Source organism: Cyclopterus lumpus, chromosome 20 (assembly GCF_009769545.1).
Source record: "Cyclopterus lumpus isolate fCycLum1 chromosome 20, fCycLum1.pri, whole genome shotgun sequence".
Lineage (NCBI taxonomy): Eukaryota > Metazoa > Chordata > Actinopteri > Perciformes > Cyclopteridae > Cyclopterus > Cyclopterus lumpus.
Genome location: NC_046985.1, coordinates 1,771,251 through 1,790,133, shown reverse-complemented (window position 1 = coordinate 1,790,133; position 18,883 = coordinate 1,771,251). Strand labels below are relative to the sequence as shown.

The 18,883-nt window shown below is 43.9% G+C and overlaps 2 protein-coding genes across 3 annotated transcripts in view; both read left to right on the top strand.

Moving 5' to 3' along the window:
• The first annotated feature begins 567 nt into the window (after positions 1-567).
• psme2 (proteasome activator subunit 2) lies at positions 568-4,408 on the top strand. Its single transcript, XM_034560137.1, has 11 exons — positions 568-826; positions 983-1,015; positions 1,439-1,501; positions 1,614-1,700; positions 1,976-2,027; positions 2,110-2,207; positions 2,286-2,354; positions 2,428-2,495; positions 2,624-2,678; positions 3,963-4,049; positions 4,133-4,408. Exons 1-11 carry the CDS (start codon positions 779-781, stop codon positions 4,211-4,213), a joined length of 741 nt encoding a protein of 246 aa, XP_034416028.1. The 5' UTR covers positions 568-778; the 3' UTR covers positions 4,214-4,408.
• Positions 4,409-15,135: 10,727 nt separating this feature from the next.
• The window catches only part of nebl (nebulette), a 79,527-nt gene continuing 75,779 nt past the window's right edge, over positions 15,136-18,883 (top strand). The window contains exon 1 of one of the 2 annotated variants that reach the window (XM_034560128.1): positions 15,136-15,384. In XM_034560128.1, the coding sequence (XP_034416019.1) occupies positions 15,316-15,384 (69 nt within the window). In that variant the 5' untranslated portion in view covers positions 15,136-15,315. The remainder of the gene's footprint in view (positions 15,385-18,883) is intronic. The other variant, XM_034560129.1, reaches the window with a different exon arrangement.

Below are 18,883 nucleotides of genomic sequence, written 5' to 3'. Positions count from 1 at the left end.
TTATCTTTTTTGACAAGTAAAATAAATAAAATACATCAATTACATTTAATAAAATTATTTATATATATATATATATATATATTAAAAAAACACAGACATTCATGTTTTCAATGCAATTAAACAGATAAACACAACATGTTCACATTTGATGTCCTTTATTTCACATAGAAAAAAATGCATAGTAAAAATGTGGAATTTATTTGTGTGTTATTATAAAAGTGTATTGAAGCCACAACAGAATATTGTTGTTTTTCTGGGAAAATAAATTAAATATATAATATTATGCCACATGGTATTATTGTCTCAATCCTGCATTATGTGGAGGATTGTGGACACATATAAAACAACAACAATAATATTTATCATTTTAAAAATACTGACCATAATAATAATAATAAAAAATAATATTACATATTATTTGAATATACAATACTGACCATAATAATAATAAAAATAATATTACATGATATTTCAATTGATCTACGTATTAATCTATGTATGTACTCATTTACTTGTAAAACTAAAACACCTCTAATGTTAACGGCCCGTTCAGGACGCGGTCTACTTTCAGGGGCGGAGGGAGACAGTGGGAGGCGCCAACTGCAATCGCGAGACAATGAAATAGAAAGCAAACTTGACGAGGAAATAATAAAACAAACAAAAGAATCCTCTCCCTCGCGAGCCGTGCCGTCCTGTCGCGCGCCACCAACACCCCCCGGCTTCATTTCCACGACGTTTATTTGGGTTTTTCCTGAAGACTCGCCGAGGCTGCGCAGTCATGTCGAAGATGTGCAACCTGAAAATAAGCCGAGCGAATGCAGGAAAGGTAAGTTTGGACGAACGCGTGCACGCGTAACCTTTGTAACGCGTGCACTCCGGAGCAGGAGAGTCCGCTCGTGGGGGAGGAAACGAAAGTAAAGCCCTCAACACCTTTTCTCTTAAACGTTTCCTTCACTGGGTCCTGTTTCCTTTCCTTCAACAGGTGGACAACTTCCGCCAGACCCTGTATCACGAGGTGTGTTCATCTTGAGTGGTTTATTATAAAGGATTATGGTGTGTATATATATTAAGTATTTATAAATGAGCAATAAAGACAGTGATAAAGAAAATTAAGTAAGTAAAGAAGTTTTATAATGTATATACAAAAATCTATATTTGTAAATTATTTGCTTTCTTACCTTGTGTGAATATATATTTAAATATATATATATAAATATATATATATATATAAATATATTTAAATATATATATATATTTAAATATATTTATATATATATATATATATATTTAAATATATATATATATATTTAAATATATTTATATATATATATATATATATATATTTAAATATATATATATATATATATATATATATATTTATATACATACACACACGGACAGAATAACTATTCTAACTATGTTTTAAAATGTTTTTCAGGCAGAGAATCTGTTCTCCAGCTTCATCCCCAAGAGGATTGAACAGCTGGATGCTCTGCTGAAGGTCGGTGTCATCACACCAGCTCAAGAGCCCCTCGCCTGTAAACTGTCTTCATCCTGTGTGTGTGTGTGTGTGTGTGTGTGTGTGTGCGTGTGTGTGTGTGTGGGGTTTTTAGGACGGTGCCTTCAGTGTGACGGACATGTCCTCGCTCAAGGCTCCCCTGGACATCCCCATACCAGACCCCCCCTCCCCCGAGGATGAGGTGAGTTCTACAGTTGAATTGAACGTCAGTATGTCGTCAACAACTGATTATCAAAGAAAGAAAGTCCAGATGAATAATATCTCAACAATATTAATAGCCAGTAAAATAAAAAAAATGCATGACATGAAACAGAAAGTACTTGATGTGGGTCAGTTAGTCCCTGAAGAGCAGAACCCGTTCTGCCGCAATGCATTCTGGGCCGTTAACCATCGTCGACGCCCTGTCGTTTAAATTAAACGCTGAAGATATTTGACCGTTTAAAATTGATCTCGCAGGAAATGGAGACGGACAAGAGTGAAGATGAGAAGAAGAAGACGAAGAAGAAAGGTTGTTTTTTGTTGTGTCTGCACACAATGTACACAACTGGTAACAACAACAACAACAACGTAATCTCCTTGCTGTCCTGCAGCTCCTCAATGTGTCTACATCGAGGGGAACGAGAAGATCATGGCGCTCCTGGTGAAGGTGAAGCCAGAGATCGTCGCCCTCAGAGAAACCATCATCACTGTAAGTTCACCGCTTGTCTCTGAAACACTGAATTCAGTCGCCGTGAAAGCTGCTTGAGTCTCTGCTGCGTCGCTCAAGGTCTCCTGCTGGATCCAGCACCTCATCCCCAAGATAGAAGATGGAAACGACTTCGGGGTCGCCGTCCAGGTACACGTCCTCCGTGCACGTCGACGCGGTTCGGTCGAACGTTATTGTTGATTGTTTCGTGTTTTCACCACAGGAGAAGATCTTGGAGAGAATCGGTGCAGTGAGGACCAAAGTTGACGGTTTTCAGACCAACATCAACAAGTGGGTTGGATATAAAAGTATTTTGTGTTGTAAAGTATCATGAAAATACTGCAAGTTTGTGGGTTTTTTTATGCACAGATTTGCGGGTACGTTTCCTAACTTTTGCCTTTTTCTGTTGAATTATTGAGGTACTTCTCCGAGAGGGGAGATGCTGTCGGAAAAGCTTCCAAAGAGACCCACGTGGTGAGTGTTCACGATGTCCTCCTCAAAGGCCACAGAGCTCCATTCAGGGGGCGACTCCTCTGGTTGTATAGAAGTCTATGCTTCATGTGCTAAAGCTGCATTCTCTCTCCTGACCACCAGGGGGCGACTCCTCTGGTTGTATAGAAGTCTATGCTTCATGTGCTAAAGCTGCATTCTCTCTCCTGACCAACAGGGGGCGACTCCTCTGGTTGTATAGAAGTCTATGCTTCATGTGTTAAAGCTGCATTCTCTCTACTGACCACCAGGGGGCGACTCCTCTGGTTGTATAGAAGTCTATGCTTCATGTGTTAAAGCTGCATTCTCTCTACTGACCACCAGGGGGCGACTCCTCTGGTTGTATAGAAGTCTATGCTTCATGTTTTAAAGCTGCATTCTCTCTCCTGACCACCAGGGGGCGACTCCTCTGGTTGTATAAAAGTCCATGCTTCATGTGTTAAAGCTGTATTCTCTCTACTGACCACCAGGGGGTGACTCCTCTGGTTGTATAGAAGTCTATGCTTCATGTGTTAAAGCTGCATTCTCTCTACTGACCACCAGGGGGCGACTCCTCTGGTTGTATAGAAGTCTATGCTTCATGTTTTAAAGCTGCATTCTCTCTCCTGACCACCAGGGGGCGACTCCTCTGGTTGTATAAAAGTCCATGCTTCATGTGTTAAAGCTGTATTCTCTCTACTGACCACCAGGGGGTGACTCCTCTGGTTGTATAGAAGTCTATGCTTCATGTGTTAAAGCTGCATTCTCTCTACTGACCACCAGGGGGCGACTCCTCTGGTTGTATAGAAGTCTATGCTTCATGTGTTAAAGCTGTATTCTTTCTACTGACCACCAGGGGGCGACTCCTCTGGTTGTATAGAAGTCTATGCTTCATGTGTTAAAGCTGTATTCTCTCTACTGACCACCAGGGGGTGACTCCTCTGGTTGTATAGAAGTCTATGCTTCATGTGTTAAAGCTGCATTCTCTCTCCTGACCACCGCGGGAGACTCCTCTGGTTGTATAGAAGTCTATGCTTCATGTGTTAAAGCTGCATTCTCTCTCCTGACCACCAGGGGGCGACTCCTCTGGTTGTATAGAAGTCTATGCTTCATGTGTTAAAGCTGCATTCTCTCTGCTGACCACCAGGGGGCGACTCCTCTGGTTGTATAGAAGTCTATGCTTCATGTGTTAAAGCTGCATTCTCTCTCCTGACCACCAGGGGGCGACTCCTCTGGTTGTATAGAAGTCTATGCTTCATGTGTTAAAGCTGCATTCTCTCTCCTCCCCAGATGGACTACCGCTCGCTGGTCCACGAGAAGGACCAGGCCATCTTCTCGGAGATCAGAATCATCGTCCTCGACATTCGCGGCTTCTACGTAAGTCAGACGGCTCTGTGGTCGTTTCCCAGCCTGAGAAGAAGAAGAAGAATTAATCAGCGCTTTCCTCCCGTTTCCTGCAGGCCGAGCTTTATGACATCATCAGCAAGAACCTGGAAAAGGTGACCAATCCAAAAGGAGAGGAGAAGCCTTCCATGTACTGAAGCTGTGGGGGGGGGGCATCACTCCCCCGGCTCAGTAACGCTGCAATTCTGCTTTTTCTTCTCAGCAATAACTGGATGAAAGTTATTAGTCTGTTTATGACGACACTTTGGTTACTAAATGCACTAAATTTAAGTTGTACAACTCTTGAGTTTTTAAAAAAAAATTAATAAAGAAAAGCTTTTTTCTGCCAGCTTGTCCGTCTCCACTAGTCAGATTTTTATGTATTTATATTTATATACATTCTCTTTTGGTAGAGTTTCAATAAATATATACAATGTCCAGTAGATGGAGAAATTTGACCAGTTATAAGATATTAACGGAAGGAAAATACAAAGTTATGAGGTGAGAAACATTTAGGATTTTAAACAAATACTGACTGTCAACAATTGCCTGTTAATTCATTTTGTATTAATGAATTAATATATATATATATATATATATATATATATATATATATATATATATATATATATATATATGTTGGAAGGCCTGTGATTTTAATGTGAATTTATACTAAGACATAGGCGATTAATACAATATCCAAATCCCTGTGACCCGAACATCTTCGGGCCTTAACGTTAACGGGGAGATTTGGTCCAGTTCCACGTAGGAAAGGGTCTTCTGTTAATTATGGGTTTTAACGAATGTACCCTCCTAATGACGGCCAGCAGACACATTCAGTAGCAGCAGAACAAGGAAGTGACTCTAACCCGACTGGTCTCTGATTATCCATCTCTGGAACAGATGTTATATTTCTTATATTGAGAGTTTAAGGTGTTTTTACGCTGCAGACGGGAGCAGCTGACTGGTGGTAGAGTCTCTATATATATATATATATAATCTATGTGGTGTATGTATTTGATATACCAGCTCGAGTTTCACTTATTTGTTGTTGCGAACTATTTGACAGTTAATCCTTTTTTACTTTTGTGTTAAATAAATACACACTGCATCACAGTTGAATTAATTAAGTCGTTTCTGAGCCATCACTTCATCAGTTTCCTGATCGTACCCACACACACTGATACAGGACACACTGGTTACCTACACACACTGGTTACCTACACACACTGGTTACCTACACACACCGATACAGGACACACTGGTTACCTACACACACTGGTTACCTACACACACTGGTTACCTACACACACCGATACAGGACACACTGGTTACCTACACACACTGGTTACCTACACACACTGGTTACCTACACACACTGGTTACCTACACACACTGGTTACCTACACACACCGATACAGGACACACTGGTTACCTACACACACTGGTTACCTACACACACTGGTTACCTACACACACCGATACAGGACACACTGGTTACCTACACACACTGGTTACCTACACACACTGGTTACCTACACACACTGGTTACCCACACACACTGGTTACCCACACACACTGGTTACCTACACACACTGGTTACCTACACACACTGGTTACCCACACACACTGGTTACCCACACACACTGGTTACCTACACACACTGGTTACCTACACACACTGGTTACCCACACACACTGGTTACCTACACACACTGGTTACCCACACACACTGGTTACCTACACACACCGATACAAGACACACTGGTTACCTACACACACTGATACAGGACACACTGGTTACCTACACACACTGGTTACCTACACACACTGGTTACCTACACACACTGGTTACCTACACACACTGGTTACCTACACACACTGGTTACCTACACACACCGATACAAGACACACTGGTTACCTACACACACTGGTTACCTACACACACTGATACAGGACACACTGGTTACCTACACACACTGGTTACCTACACACACTGGTTACCTACACACACTGGTTACCTACACACACTGATACAAGACACACTGGTTACCCACACACACTGGTTACCTACACACACTGATACAGGACACACTGGTTACCTACGCACACTGATACAAGACACACTGGTTACCTACACACACTGGTTACCTACACACACTGATACAAGACACACTGGTTACCCACACACACTGATACAAGACACACTGGTTACCCACACACACTGATACAGGACACACTGGTTACCCACACACACTGGTTACCTACACACACTGGTTACCTACACACACCGATACAAGACACACTGGTTACCTACACACACTGATACAAGACACACTGGTTACCCACACACACTGATACAGGACACACTGGTTACCCACACACACACTGGTTACCTACGCACACTGGTTACCTACACACACTGATACAAGACACACTGGTTACCCACACACACTGATACAGGACACACTGGTTACCTACACACACTGATACAAGACACACTGGTTACCCACACACACTGATACAAGACACACTGGTTACCCACACACACACTGGTTACCTACGCACACTGGTTACCTACACACACTGATACAAGACACACTGGTTACCCACACACACTGATACAGGACACACTGGTTACCTACACACACTGATACAGGACACACTGGTTACCTACACACACTGATACAAGACACACTGGTTACCTACACACACTGATACAGGACACACTGGTTACCTACACACACTGATACAGGACACACTGGTTACCCACACACACTGATACAAGACACACTGGTTACCCACACACACACTGGTTACCTACGCACACTGGTTACCTACACACACTGATACAAGACACACTGGTTACCTACACACACTGATACAGGACACACTGGTTACCCACACACACTGATACAGGACACACTGGTTACCCACACACACTGATACAAGACACACTGGTTACCCACACACACTGATACAGGACACACTGGTTACCTACACACACTGATACAGGACACACTGGTTACCCACACACACTGATACAGGACACACTGGTTACCTACACACACTGATACAGGACACACTGGTTACCCACACACACTGATACAAGACACACTGGTTACCCACACACACACTGGTTACCCACACACACTGATACAGGACACACTGGTTACCTACACACACTGATACAGGACACACTGGTTACCTACACACACTGATACAAGACACACTGGTTACCCACACACACACTGGTTACCTACGCACACTGGTTACCTACACACACTGATACAAGACACACTGGTTACCTACACACACTGATACAAGACACACTGGTTACCTACACACACTGATACAGGACACACTGGTTACCTACACACACACACTGGTTACCTACACACACTGATACAGGACACACTGGTTACCTACACACACTGATACAAGACACACTGGTTACCTACACACACTGATACAGGACACACTGGTTACCTACACACACTGATACAGGACACACTGGTTACCCACACACACTGATACAAGACACACTGGTTACCTACACACACTGCTACAAGACACACTGGTTACCTACACACACTGATACAGGACACACTGGTTACCTACACACACTGATACAAGACACACTGGTTACCTACACACACACTGGTTACCTACACACACTGATACAAGACACACTGGTTACCTACGCACACTGGTTACCCACACACACTGATACAAGACACACTGGTTACCCACACACACTGATACAAGACACACTGGTTACCCACACACACTGATACAAGACACACTGGTTACCTACGCACACTGATACAAGACACACTGGTTACCTGGACACATGTGGCTTTGATAAAAAGCGATATAATTACTTTACCGGGGGACCCCTGACTCTAGCCGGACTTCTTGTCGTCTACAGGCCGGGAGAGAGATCCATAAAATATGATCTTTCAGGACTGGATGTGATCGATCTATAAACAAAACACCATTGGTGCATTATTTTAGGCATTTTATTGATGTTATTCTAATGCATGTATTTGTAAGTCAGTTTTCATCTCAGAAATCAGCCTGAAATCAAACAAAGACAAAACCATGGCAACGAGAACAAAGGCAGAATTCTACCCAGAATTCCTTTGTGAAGCCATAAGCTCCGCCCATTGTGTCGTGATGTCATCAATTATGTCAGTGATGACATTCCATCCATCTGTGCCTTTGATGCTGAGCTCATATATATGTGTGCAGACACAATTCAACACGCAGGAAAACTTACTGGAAGGAGAAAAACTCACAGAAGACACTGATTTTTAACGAAAGAGGACATTTTAACTTTTTTATTAGTTTTTAATCGTTCACCGGAAGAAATGTTGAAATTGAATGAGGCTCAGGCTCAACACGCCGTCGCCAGCACGTCCACACAGGAACTGATGGAGAAATCAAGCGAGGTGAAGCCGCATCCTGGTTTTGCAGCTCGGATTTATGAGGTGGCCGGCAGCCTCTTTGTGGGGAACACCGACCAGCTGAAGATGCAGCTTAAGGAGAATTCCATGGCCAAGTTAGAGGCTCTCTCCAAAGCTGAGCGTTTGGAGAAGGAGCTAACCTTCAAGGAAGCTGAGACTCTGGAGCTGCGAGAGAAAGTCAGCCAGATGGAGGGCGCTCTTCTGACCCAGAGAGAGGAGGCTAAGGTGACTGCTGTACAATGCCGGGCTGCATATCAAGACCGGCTGTGGGACTACCAGGTTGAGCTCACCAAAATACTGGGGGGGACTGCCGAGTCCTTCGAGGCTAAACTGGACCAGGAGAAGAATGTAAATGAAAAGCTCCAGTCTGATCTGGAGGAGCTGGAAAATGATAGAAACAGCTTTCTTGCCCAGGGTCAAGAACAGAAGATGGAGAATGAGAGGCTCCAGATTGCTGTGAAGGAGCTGGAAAATGGTAGAAACAGCTTTCTTGCCCAGGGTCAAGAGCAGAAGATGGAGAATGAGAGGCTCCAGATTGCTGTGAAGGAGCTGGAAAATGATAGAAACAGCTTTCTTGCCCAGGGTCAAGAGCAGAAGATGGAGAATGAGAGGCTCCAGATTGCTGTGAAGGAGCTGGAAAATGGTAGAAACAGCTTTCTTGCCCAGGGTCAAGAGCAGAAGATGGAGAATGAGAGGCTCCAGACTGCTGTGAAGGAGCTGGAAAATGATAGAAACAGTTTTCTTGCCCAGGGTCAAGAGCAGAAGATGGAGAATGAGAGGCTCCAGATTGCTGTGAAGGAGCTGGAAAATGGTAGAAACAGCTTTCTTGCCCAGGGTCAAGAGCAGAAGATGGAGAATGAGAGGCTCCAGACTGCTCTGCTGGCGTCTGAAGAGAAGCTGGAGAGAGACAGATGGATTGCTGTCCTGAAGACACACAAACAAGAGAAGCAGTGTGCAGCTGACCGTTCCAAGTGGGAGGAGGAAAAAGCCTCCTTGCTTGAGGAGATCAGAGTCTCCTGTGTGGCTCGACTGGAGGAGACCACAGCCTCCCGTGAAACTCAGCTCCAGGCACAAAGAGAGGAGGTCGACAGCTTCACGACCGCACTGGACCAAGCCGAATTACATTTTGAAGGTTTTCGAGAGTGGCAGGAGGAAAAGTCGGCCGTCGTTAAGGCCTCGGAGGAGCTCAAACTGACTCTCCGGGAGAAGGAAGAAGAGTCAGAGAAGAATGAGGCCATCCTTCACGGGGAGAGCGTTGCTCTAAAGACTCAGGTCGAGTTTCTAGAGAAAAAGATTGCAGACAAGAAGAGGCATAAATGGTTCAAAAGATTCAAGCAGGGGCTGAAGAGTGAACGTGGCCAGTCCAGTGAAGACTTGTCACCACACCCGGAGATGCAGGTGAATGAGAATACTCGGGAGCTCCAAGTGAAGATCGACGGAATCATCGCTGCCCAAGAAATCAAAACTGAGCAGCATGGCACTATGCGCCTCCTCCTGGAGCAAGAGGTGACCTCTCTCCAAGCCAAGGTGGACCAGCAGAAACACGGGAATCAGAAACTCGTGGCTGTTCTGACGCAGACCCAGCAGGAGCTGAAGACTCAATGGGATCATTGGCAGATGGACACGAGTTGCCACCTGGAGGAGCTGGATGACTGTAGAAAAGGCTTTCTTGCCCAGCTGACCACCCAGGGTCAAGAGTACAAGATGGAGAATCAGAGGCTCCAGACTGCTCTGATGGAGCTGGAAAATGGTAGAAACAGCTTTTTTGACCAGCTGACCACCCAGTGTCAAGAGCAGAAGATGGAGAATGAGAGGCTCCAGGCTGCTCTGATGGCGTCTGAAGAGGAGCTGAAGAGAGATAGTGGCCAGTGTAGGAGAGACAGATCGATTGTTGACCTGGAGACTCAGGAACAGGAGAAGCGGTTTGCAGCTGACCGTTCCAAGTGGGAGGAGGAAAAAGACTCCTTGATTGAGGAGATCAGAGTCTCCTGTGTGGCTCGACTGGAGGAGACCACAGCCTCCCGTGAAACTCAGCTCCAGGCACAAAGAGAGGAGGTCGACAGCTTCACGACCGCAGCGGACAAAGCCAAGAAAGATTTTGAAGGTTTTCGAAAGTGGCGTGAGGAAAAGTCGGCCCTCCTTAAGGCCTCGGAGGGGCTACAACTGACGCCCCAGGAGATTGAAGATTATTCAGAGAATAAGAAGGCCATCCTTCACTACACAACGCTCCCCGTGGAGAGCGTTGCTCCAAAGACCCAGGTGACGCTTCTGGAGAAAAAGGTCGCCGACCAAAAGAGGAGCAAATGGTACAGGGGATTTTGGTAGCCAAGAGTCGGGGGGGAAAAGCCAGACTGAGAAACCCTGAGATATGCCATGTTCTGGTCACATGTGTCTGGGGATGGATGGGTTCTCTCCGGGTGCTCCGGCCTCCTCCCATTGAAGGAAGGAATATTCTAATCTAAAATATTATGGTTAAGTAAAACCAAAAATAAGTGCACGGGAAGCAGGGGTCGGTCAGGTGCCGACTGGACAAGAGAAGCAGGGGTCGACCGGGCGCCGACTGGACAAGAGAAGCAGGGGTCGGCCGGGTGCCGACTGGACAAGAGAAGCAGGGGTCGGCCGGGCGCCGACTGGACAAGAGAAGCAGGGGTCGGCCGGGCGCCGACTGGACAAGAGAAGCAGGGGTCGGCCGGGCGCCGACTGGACAAGAGAAGCTGGGGTCGGCCGGGCGCCGACTGGACAAGAGAAGCAGGGGTCGGCCGGGCGCCGACTGGACAAGAGAAGCTGGGGCGGGCTAGAGGACGGGAACGAGTCTCTGGGGGACCGGGCTCCAGAGAGCGGGGCCCCTAAGAAATATAATTTTGCGGGAGATGGATTTTTGATTTATGCCAGAAACGAGGGAGTTGCAGTAGTCGGGTCGAGAGAAAATGAGTGCATGAATGACTTTTTCCAGATCTGAGCGTGACAATATGGGTTTGATTTTTGAGATTATTCTTAATTGAAAGAAGCAGGACTGGACAATTTTTTTGATCTGTGATTCAAAATTTAATTGAGAGTCAAACATTACACCCAAATTTCTGGCAACAGGTTTTAAATAAGCAGCCAGGGGACCGAGTTGACTCTTGATGAGACTGGTGTTATTGTTTGGGGAACTGAATAATATGACTTCTGATTTGGAGTTATTGAGCTGAATCTTGATTTGGAGTTATTGAGCTGAATGTTGAGCCAAACTAAAAACACATCTTTTTCGACTATACCTTGAATAGGGAAGGTAGAGCCGTAGTAGCACTTTAGTAGCACTTAAATGTCCCTTACCGATAGCACTTTGTAGTTTGGCACTTTAGTAGCACTTAAATGTCTCTTACCGATAGCACTTTGTAGTTTAACACTTTAGTAGCACTTAAATGTCTCTTACCGATAGCACTTTGTAGTTTAACACTTTAGTAGCACTTAAATGTCTCTTACCGATAGCACTTTGTAGTTTAACACTTTAGTAGCACTTAAATGTCTCTTACTGATAGCACTTTGTAGTTTAACGTTATTGAAGAAATTGTACTTGCTTGATTCTTGTTGTTCTGAGTTTGGACTCATGGTTTAATGCACTTATTGTAAGTCGCTTTGGATAAAAGTGTCAGCTAAATGACATGTAATGTAATGTAATGTAATGTAATGTAATCCAGCAGTTAACGTCAGAGAGACAATCTAAGACAGCAGCCAGGCTCTCTGGGTCACCAGGTCTCAGCGGAAGGTATATCTGTGTGTCGTCTGCATAGCAATGAAAAGATACGTTGTGTCGCTGGAGGATTTGGCCGAGTGGAAGCATGTAGATAGAAAATAAAAGTGGACCTAAAATTAACCTTGTGGTACACCACAGGTAATGTGAGTCGTGGAAGACGAGTGATTACCTATGGTGACCGAGTACGATCTTTCTAAAACCAGCCAAGTGCAGTGTCCTTGATGCCAACCCAGGTTTTGAGGCGATCGATTAAAATGTCGTGATCTGCAGTATCAAAAGCTGCACTAAGGTCTAAAAGAATTCAAACGGCTGCTAAAAGGAGGTCATTAGTTACCTTGAGGAGGGCAGTTCCTGTGCTATGAAGTGCTCTAAAACTGAAATTTCTCAAATATGTTATTATGATTCATAAAAGCTAGGAGTTGTGTTGAAACCACTTTTTCTACAACTTTTGATATAAATGGAAGTTTTGAAATTGGCCTAAAATTGGAAACAACAGCTTAGGATTCTTTAAAAGAGGTTGTACGAGTGCATGTTTAAAAATCGATGGGAAAGTACCACTTGCTAAGGAGCTATTAATAATTAATAAAATACTGGGCCCTAGAGTGCCAATAACCTCTTTGAGACATTTAGTAGGAATAAAATGAAGGCTGCATGTGGCTGATTTCATGTGTGATATAAGTTGGGATAAAAAGGGCAATGATACAGGTTGAAAATGACTAAAATAGTTTTGAATGTCCCTACTGGCATGTACAACGCGGGTTGGGGGGGTAATTGGTTGTCTTATTTCATTTACCTTATTATTAAAATAATGTAAAAACTTCTCACACATCTCTTGTGAGGCATTAATAAAATGACAGGGGGGGGGGGGGGGTTATGACCTCGTCTATGACCTTGAATAAGACTCTGGGGTTTGAATGATTGTTTAGAATTAAATTGGAGAAGAAATAGGTTTTTGATTCTTTAACTGCCTTTTGATAGTTATTCATCGCCTCTTTCCAAATATTATAAAATATGTGGAGGGCAGTTTTTTTCCATTTTCTTTCCTTTCTCCTCCAGTCTCTCTTTAGTTCTTTGGTGGATTCATTTATCCAGGGCTAAAGGGTGGGGGAGCTGTGGTGTTCTGTTTAACTTGTTGACCTTGTAGTGGGCAACAGAGTCCAGGACAGTCTGACCGGTGTGATTAAAAAGAGAGAGCAGCTCCTCAGTATCAGAATGTGGATTAAAAGCAGTTAAAGAAGCAGCAGTAAAACACTCTGAACATTTACTAGCAGACATGGAGTTAAAAACCCGGCAACGGGCAGGTGTACTGTGAGTTGTGGGAAGTTGGGATAAAACCACACAATAAAATTACTTTGTGATCAGACACACAGATATCCTTAATGTTAAAGTTTTCGAGGCTGAGACTATTATACAGGACGAGGTCGAGGATGTGACCCTTTGAATGTGTCGGCTGTTGTATTGAGTGAGGTTAAAAGATTCCAAAGTGTCTGAGACGGGCAGCAGACATGTATGTTAAAATCCCCTAAAATAAGAATTTTGTCATATTGTGACATAAAATAGGCTAAAAGTTCAGCAAACTCTTGGATAAAAACACTGTTAGACTTTGGTGGTCTGTAGATTATAACAATGATGACTTATGACAAGGTCTTTAGAGTTAACCATAACACCAAGATGTATAGTTACCATGTGAGGTGGGAGAGCATTTGAACCCCCCCCCCCCCCCCTGTTATGAAGATAGTTTAAATGTTGTCGTTTCAGTGGGAATTAGCAGCACTTCTGATTTATTAAACAACACACTAGAAAAACACAACACAGTTAAAAGCTCCTCCGCCTCGTTTTCTTATTATTTTTCCTTCAGTACAACTTAGTACAATATTCTGTTATCTATTTCTATGTATGTCATTAACTAATTATTGCTATTATTATTATTTATGTATCATTATTTTGTTTTTGTGAGCATGGGGGTGTTACTGTTTCAAAATAAAAATATGAATATGTAATATTGAATCATATGAGCATTTGGTTATTTCAAAAAAGTAGAGAATTTTACTGATAATACTTCTCCATGAGTAAATGTGTTAAATGCAGGACTTATACCTTGAGGTATTTATACTTAAACTACGCAACAATTAGCTTTAATAATTAACATCAAATCAACATTTTAATTATGCTAAAAGAAAGGCAACCTTCAGTAGACTGAAATACTCACCTCGCTGCTAACGTTTTACTTTTTTATTCTATTGTATTTATGTATATAATAATGTTTCTATGTATAAATGAATAAAGTTGTTGAATATTTGACGTATCAAATACTAAATGTAAAATCCTGTGTGATGAGAATTTGTCCTCAAATGGTTCACAAGATCAAATCTGATCTTTCAGGACTAAAAACAAAACGCATCGTTTTGTTTTTATTATTTTAGGCATTTTATTGATGACCTCCATTCGCCAGCAGGGAGAGCTGATTGCTTGTGAATGAGTCCCAAATAAATAAATAAAGGATGCACATGGGCCATATGTTGTATGAGAGGAGGCATAGACACATATGTCATCACAAACCAGCGTCACAGCTGTTTTATGTGCGTTTTACAGCATGTTGTAGAATATATAAGATAAGATAAGATAAGATAAGATAAGATAATCCTTTATTATATATGTTGGTCACTTAGTAAATAAGTTTATATAAACAGAGGGAGCCTGTTTGTTTCTCACTAATGTAAAATGTTCTGCTCATTTTTTATTTTAATATCAGAGCAATATACTGAGCAAAATAACAAATACTACGTTTTTTAAATTATATTGTATTTCATTTATTCCACTTCCGGTCTCGCCTCCGCTAACTTCCGGTTCCCTCCGCACTAACTCCTGCCAGCTTGCGGTCCTCCGGAGGGATCCAGCGCAGCTTCAGCAGCCTTCACGCCGGACGGTGCGCCGCTCACCTGCGGTCTCTCTCTCCCCCAAACACGCGCACGCGCACGCGCACACTTTGTGGTGGTGATTCAACGGGAGACAATAATCATCAACACGTGGATTTATTTATCGGTTGTTGGAGGAGCATGAACCCCGCGTGCGCCCGCTGCGGGAAGATCGTCTACCCGACGGAGAAAGTCAGCTGCCTGGACAAGGTGAGCCCCACGAGCCCCACGTGAGCCCCACGAGCCCCACGAGCCCCACGAGCCCCACGAGCCCCACGTGAGCCCCACGAGCCCCACGAGCCCCACGAGCCCCACGAGCCCCACGAGCCCCACGAGCCCCACGAGCCCCACGAGCCCCACGAGCCCCACGAGCCCCACGAGCCCCACGAGCCCCACGTGAGCCCCACGAGCCCCACGAGCCCCACGAGCCCCACGTGAGCCCCACGAGCCCCACGAGCCCCACGAGCCCCACGAGCCCCACGAGCCCCACGAGCCCCACGAGCCCCACGTGAGCCCCACGAGCCCCACGAGCGCCCATTGGTGCCGAGTAATTCTGCGCCTGAGCGTGTCATTTAAACAAGTTCAACCATCAGGTGGAGAGATGTTACTTTATTCATCTACAAGGGGAAACGGTACCCAGCAGCTTGTATGCATACAGGTAAAGCAATACTATATTCAAAACATACAATATATATATATATACACAATAAGAACAACAATGTACAATAGATTACAAGAAGAGGAGAGAATAATAAGAACAATGTACAATAGATACAACAAATAGAATGAGAAAAATGTACAATATATACAACAAATAGAACGGAATAATAAGAAAAAAATACAATATATACAATAATAGAATAATAAGAAAAATTTACAATATATACAACAAATAGAACGGAATAATAAGAAAAAAATACAATATATACAATAATAGAATAATAAGAACAATGTACAATATATACAAAAAAATAGAATAATACATAATAAACATTTACAATATATATATATATATATATATATTAAAAAAATACAATAGAATATTAAGAAAAATACAATACATACAAAGAATAGAATAATAAGAAAAATGTACAATATATGCTAATACTAGAATAGAATAATAAGAAAAATGTACAATATATGCTAATACTAGAATAGAATAATAAGAAAAATGCCCACTACATAAAAAAAGTAATATAATTATATTATATAAAAGAATAATACTATTACATTTAATTAACTTACAATAAGAGGCAGCCTCACATAGTTATAGTTGAGTTATTGATTTCTCCAGAGGTGATTTATTATGAAGTCTTATTAGCTCTCTGTCCTCCATTAAGGGTTAAGAGTTAATAGCCAATCAGAGAAAACCTATAATCTGGTTTTATTGAGTTATTACTGTAATACTGTAGCAGAGACTTGAGGTGGGACCTTTATGGTTAATTTAGCATATTCTATACCTCTCATTACTTAAAATATTCCTTTAATATTAATTTCGCCCTGACTGACTCTCACAGCCTCTGGACAAGTTTCTTCAACAGCCTTTGAACATCTTTTCTTATTAAAATATGCATGTATGCCACGTTTATTTTATAATATATACTTGTTTTAAAGTACAGTTATCTGGTTGTTGTTGTTTACCATATTTATTTATCTTTAATGTTTTATTCTATTTCCATGTTTATTGTCCTTTCTCCTCGTCACATTCCTTCTATCATGATTCGGTCATGATTATCTCGTTAACTCGTTAAAAACTATAAATATACTACAAATTTGTTCGTTAAACAAAGCCTAAAGATACACCATTAAATACACGAACGAGGGATATAATGGTGTTGCTCTTTGGTGTTTGCATGGCAACCCCTCGGCAACAGTCCGTTGCATAATGGTGATGCATTATTAATTTATCTTCTGTCCTGCGAGGCATCAGGTGACCGACAGCACACACACAAAAATGATGTTTATGATAAATGTGTGTCAGCGTTCTAAAAACACATTAAAACCAAACGCAGCTTCGGTCCGGCTTTCAAGAGAGATGACGGGAATATTAAAGTGAATGAAAGAGGAGGCGTGCTTTAGGGAGGAGGAGGAGGAGGAGGAGGAGGAGGAAGAGGAGGAGGAGGAGGAAGAGGAAGAGGAGGAGGAGGAGGAGGATGAGGAAGAGGAGGAGGAAGAGGAGGAGGAGGAGGAGGAAGAGGAGGAGGAAGAGGAGGAGGAGGAGGAGGAGGATGAGGAGGAGGAGGAGGAAGAGGAGGAGGAGGAGGATGAGGAAGAGGAAGAAGAGGAGAAGGAGGAAGAGGAGGAGGAAGAGGAGGAAGAGGAGGAGGAGGAGGAGGAAGAGGAGGAGGATGAGGAAGAGGAGGAGGAAGAGGAGGAGGAGGAGGAAGAGGAGGAGGAAGAGGAGGAGGAGGAGGAGGAAGAGGAGGAAGAGGAAGAGGATGAGGAAGAGGAGGAGGAGGATGAGGAGGAGGAGGAGGAAGAGGAGGAGGAGGAAGACTTGATTTTGCTTCCAATAGTCCTCTTGAGACGAGATGTTCCTGCTGCAGGAACCTTAAACCAGAATTTAAAGTGAGAATAAAGAAGCTGTTCATTGTTAGTAAGGAGCTAACACCTGGATTCATACTGTATCCTCTAGTGGACACAGGAGGAGGAGGAGGAGGAGGAGGAGGAGGAGGAGGAGAATACTGTATCCTCTAGTGGACACAGGAGGAGGAGGAGGAGGAGGAGGAGGAGGAGGAGGAGGAGGAGGAGAATACTGTATCCTCTAGTGGACACAGGAGGAGGAGGAGGAGGAGGAGGAGGAAGAGAATACTGTATCCTCTAGTGGACACAGGAGGAGGAGGAGGAGGAGGAGGAGGAGGAGGAGAATACTGTATCCTCTAGTGGACACAGGAGGAGGAGGAGGAGGAGGAGGAGGAGGAGGAGGAGGAGGAGAATACTGTATCCTCTAGTGGACACAGGAGGAGGAGGAGGAGGAGGAGGAGGAGGAGGAGGAGGAGGAGAATACTGTATCCTCTAGTGGACACAGGAGGAGGAGGAGGAGGAGGAGGAGGAGAATACTGTATCCTCTAGTGGACACAGGAGGAGGAGGAGGAGGAGGAGGAGGAGGAGGAGGAGAATACTGTATCCTCTAGTGGACACAGGAGGAGGAGGAGGAGGAGGAGGAGGAGGAGGAGAATACTGTATCCTCTAGTGGACACAGGAGGAGGAGGAGGAGGAGGAGGAGGAGGAGGAGGAGGAGGAGAATACTGTATCCTCTAGTGGACACAGGAGGAGGAGGAGGAGGAGGAGGAGGAAGAGAATACTGTATCCTCTAGTGGACACAGGAGGAGGAGGAGGAGGAGGAGGAGGAGGAGGAGGAGAATACTGTATCCTCTAGTGGACACAGGAGGAGGAGGATGAGGAGGAGGAGGAGGAGGAGGAGGAGGAGAATACTGTATCCTCTAGTGGACACAGGAGGAGGAGGAGGAGGAGGAGGAGGAGGAAGAGAATACTGTATCCTCTAGTGGACACAGGAGGAGGAGGAGGAGGAGGAGGAGGAGGAGGAGAATACTGTATCCTCTAGTGGACACAGGAGGAGGAGGAGGAGGAGGAGGAGGAGGAGGAGAATACTGTATCCTCTAGTGGACACAGGAGGAGGAGGAGGAGGAGGAGGAGGAAGAGAATACTGTATCCTCTAGTGGACACAGGAGGAGGAGGAGGAGGAGGA

What these genes read in the sequence shown, in the direction of transcription:
- psme2 (XM_034560137.1), top strand. Translation starts at nt 779, where the DNA reads ATGTCGAAGATGTGCAACCTGAAAATAAGCCGAGCGAATGCAGGAAAG. An exon ending in AGCTGGATGCTCTGCTGAAG is followed by an intron (nt 1,502 to 1,613) that starts GTCGGTGTCATC and finishes TGGGGTTTTTAG; the next exon opens with GACGGTGCCTTCAGTGTGAC. An exon ending in CCCCCTCCCCCGAGGATGAG is followed by an intron (nt 1,701 to 1,975) that starts GTGAGTTCTACA and finishes TTGATCTCGCAG; the next exon opens with GAAATGGAGACGGACAAGAG.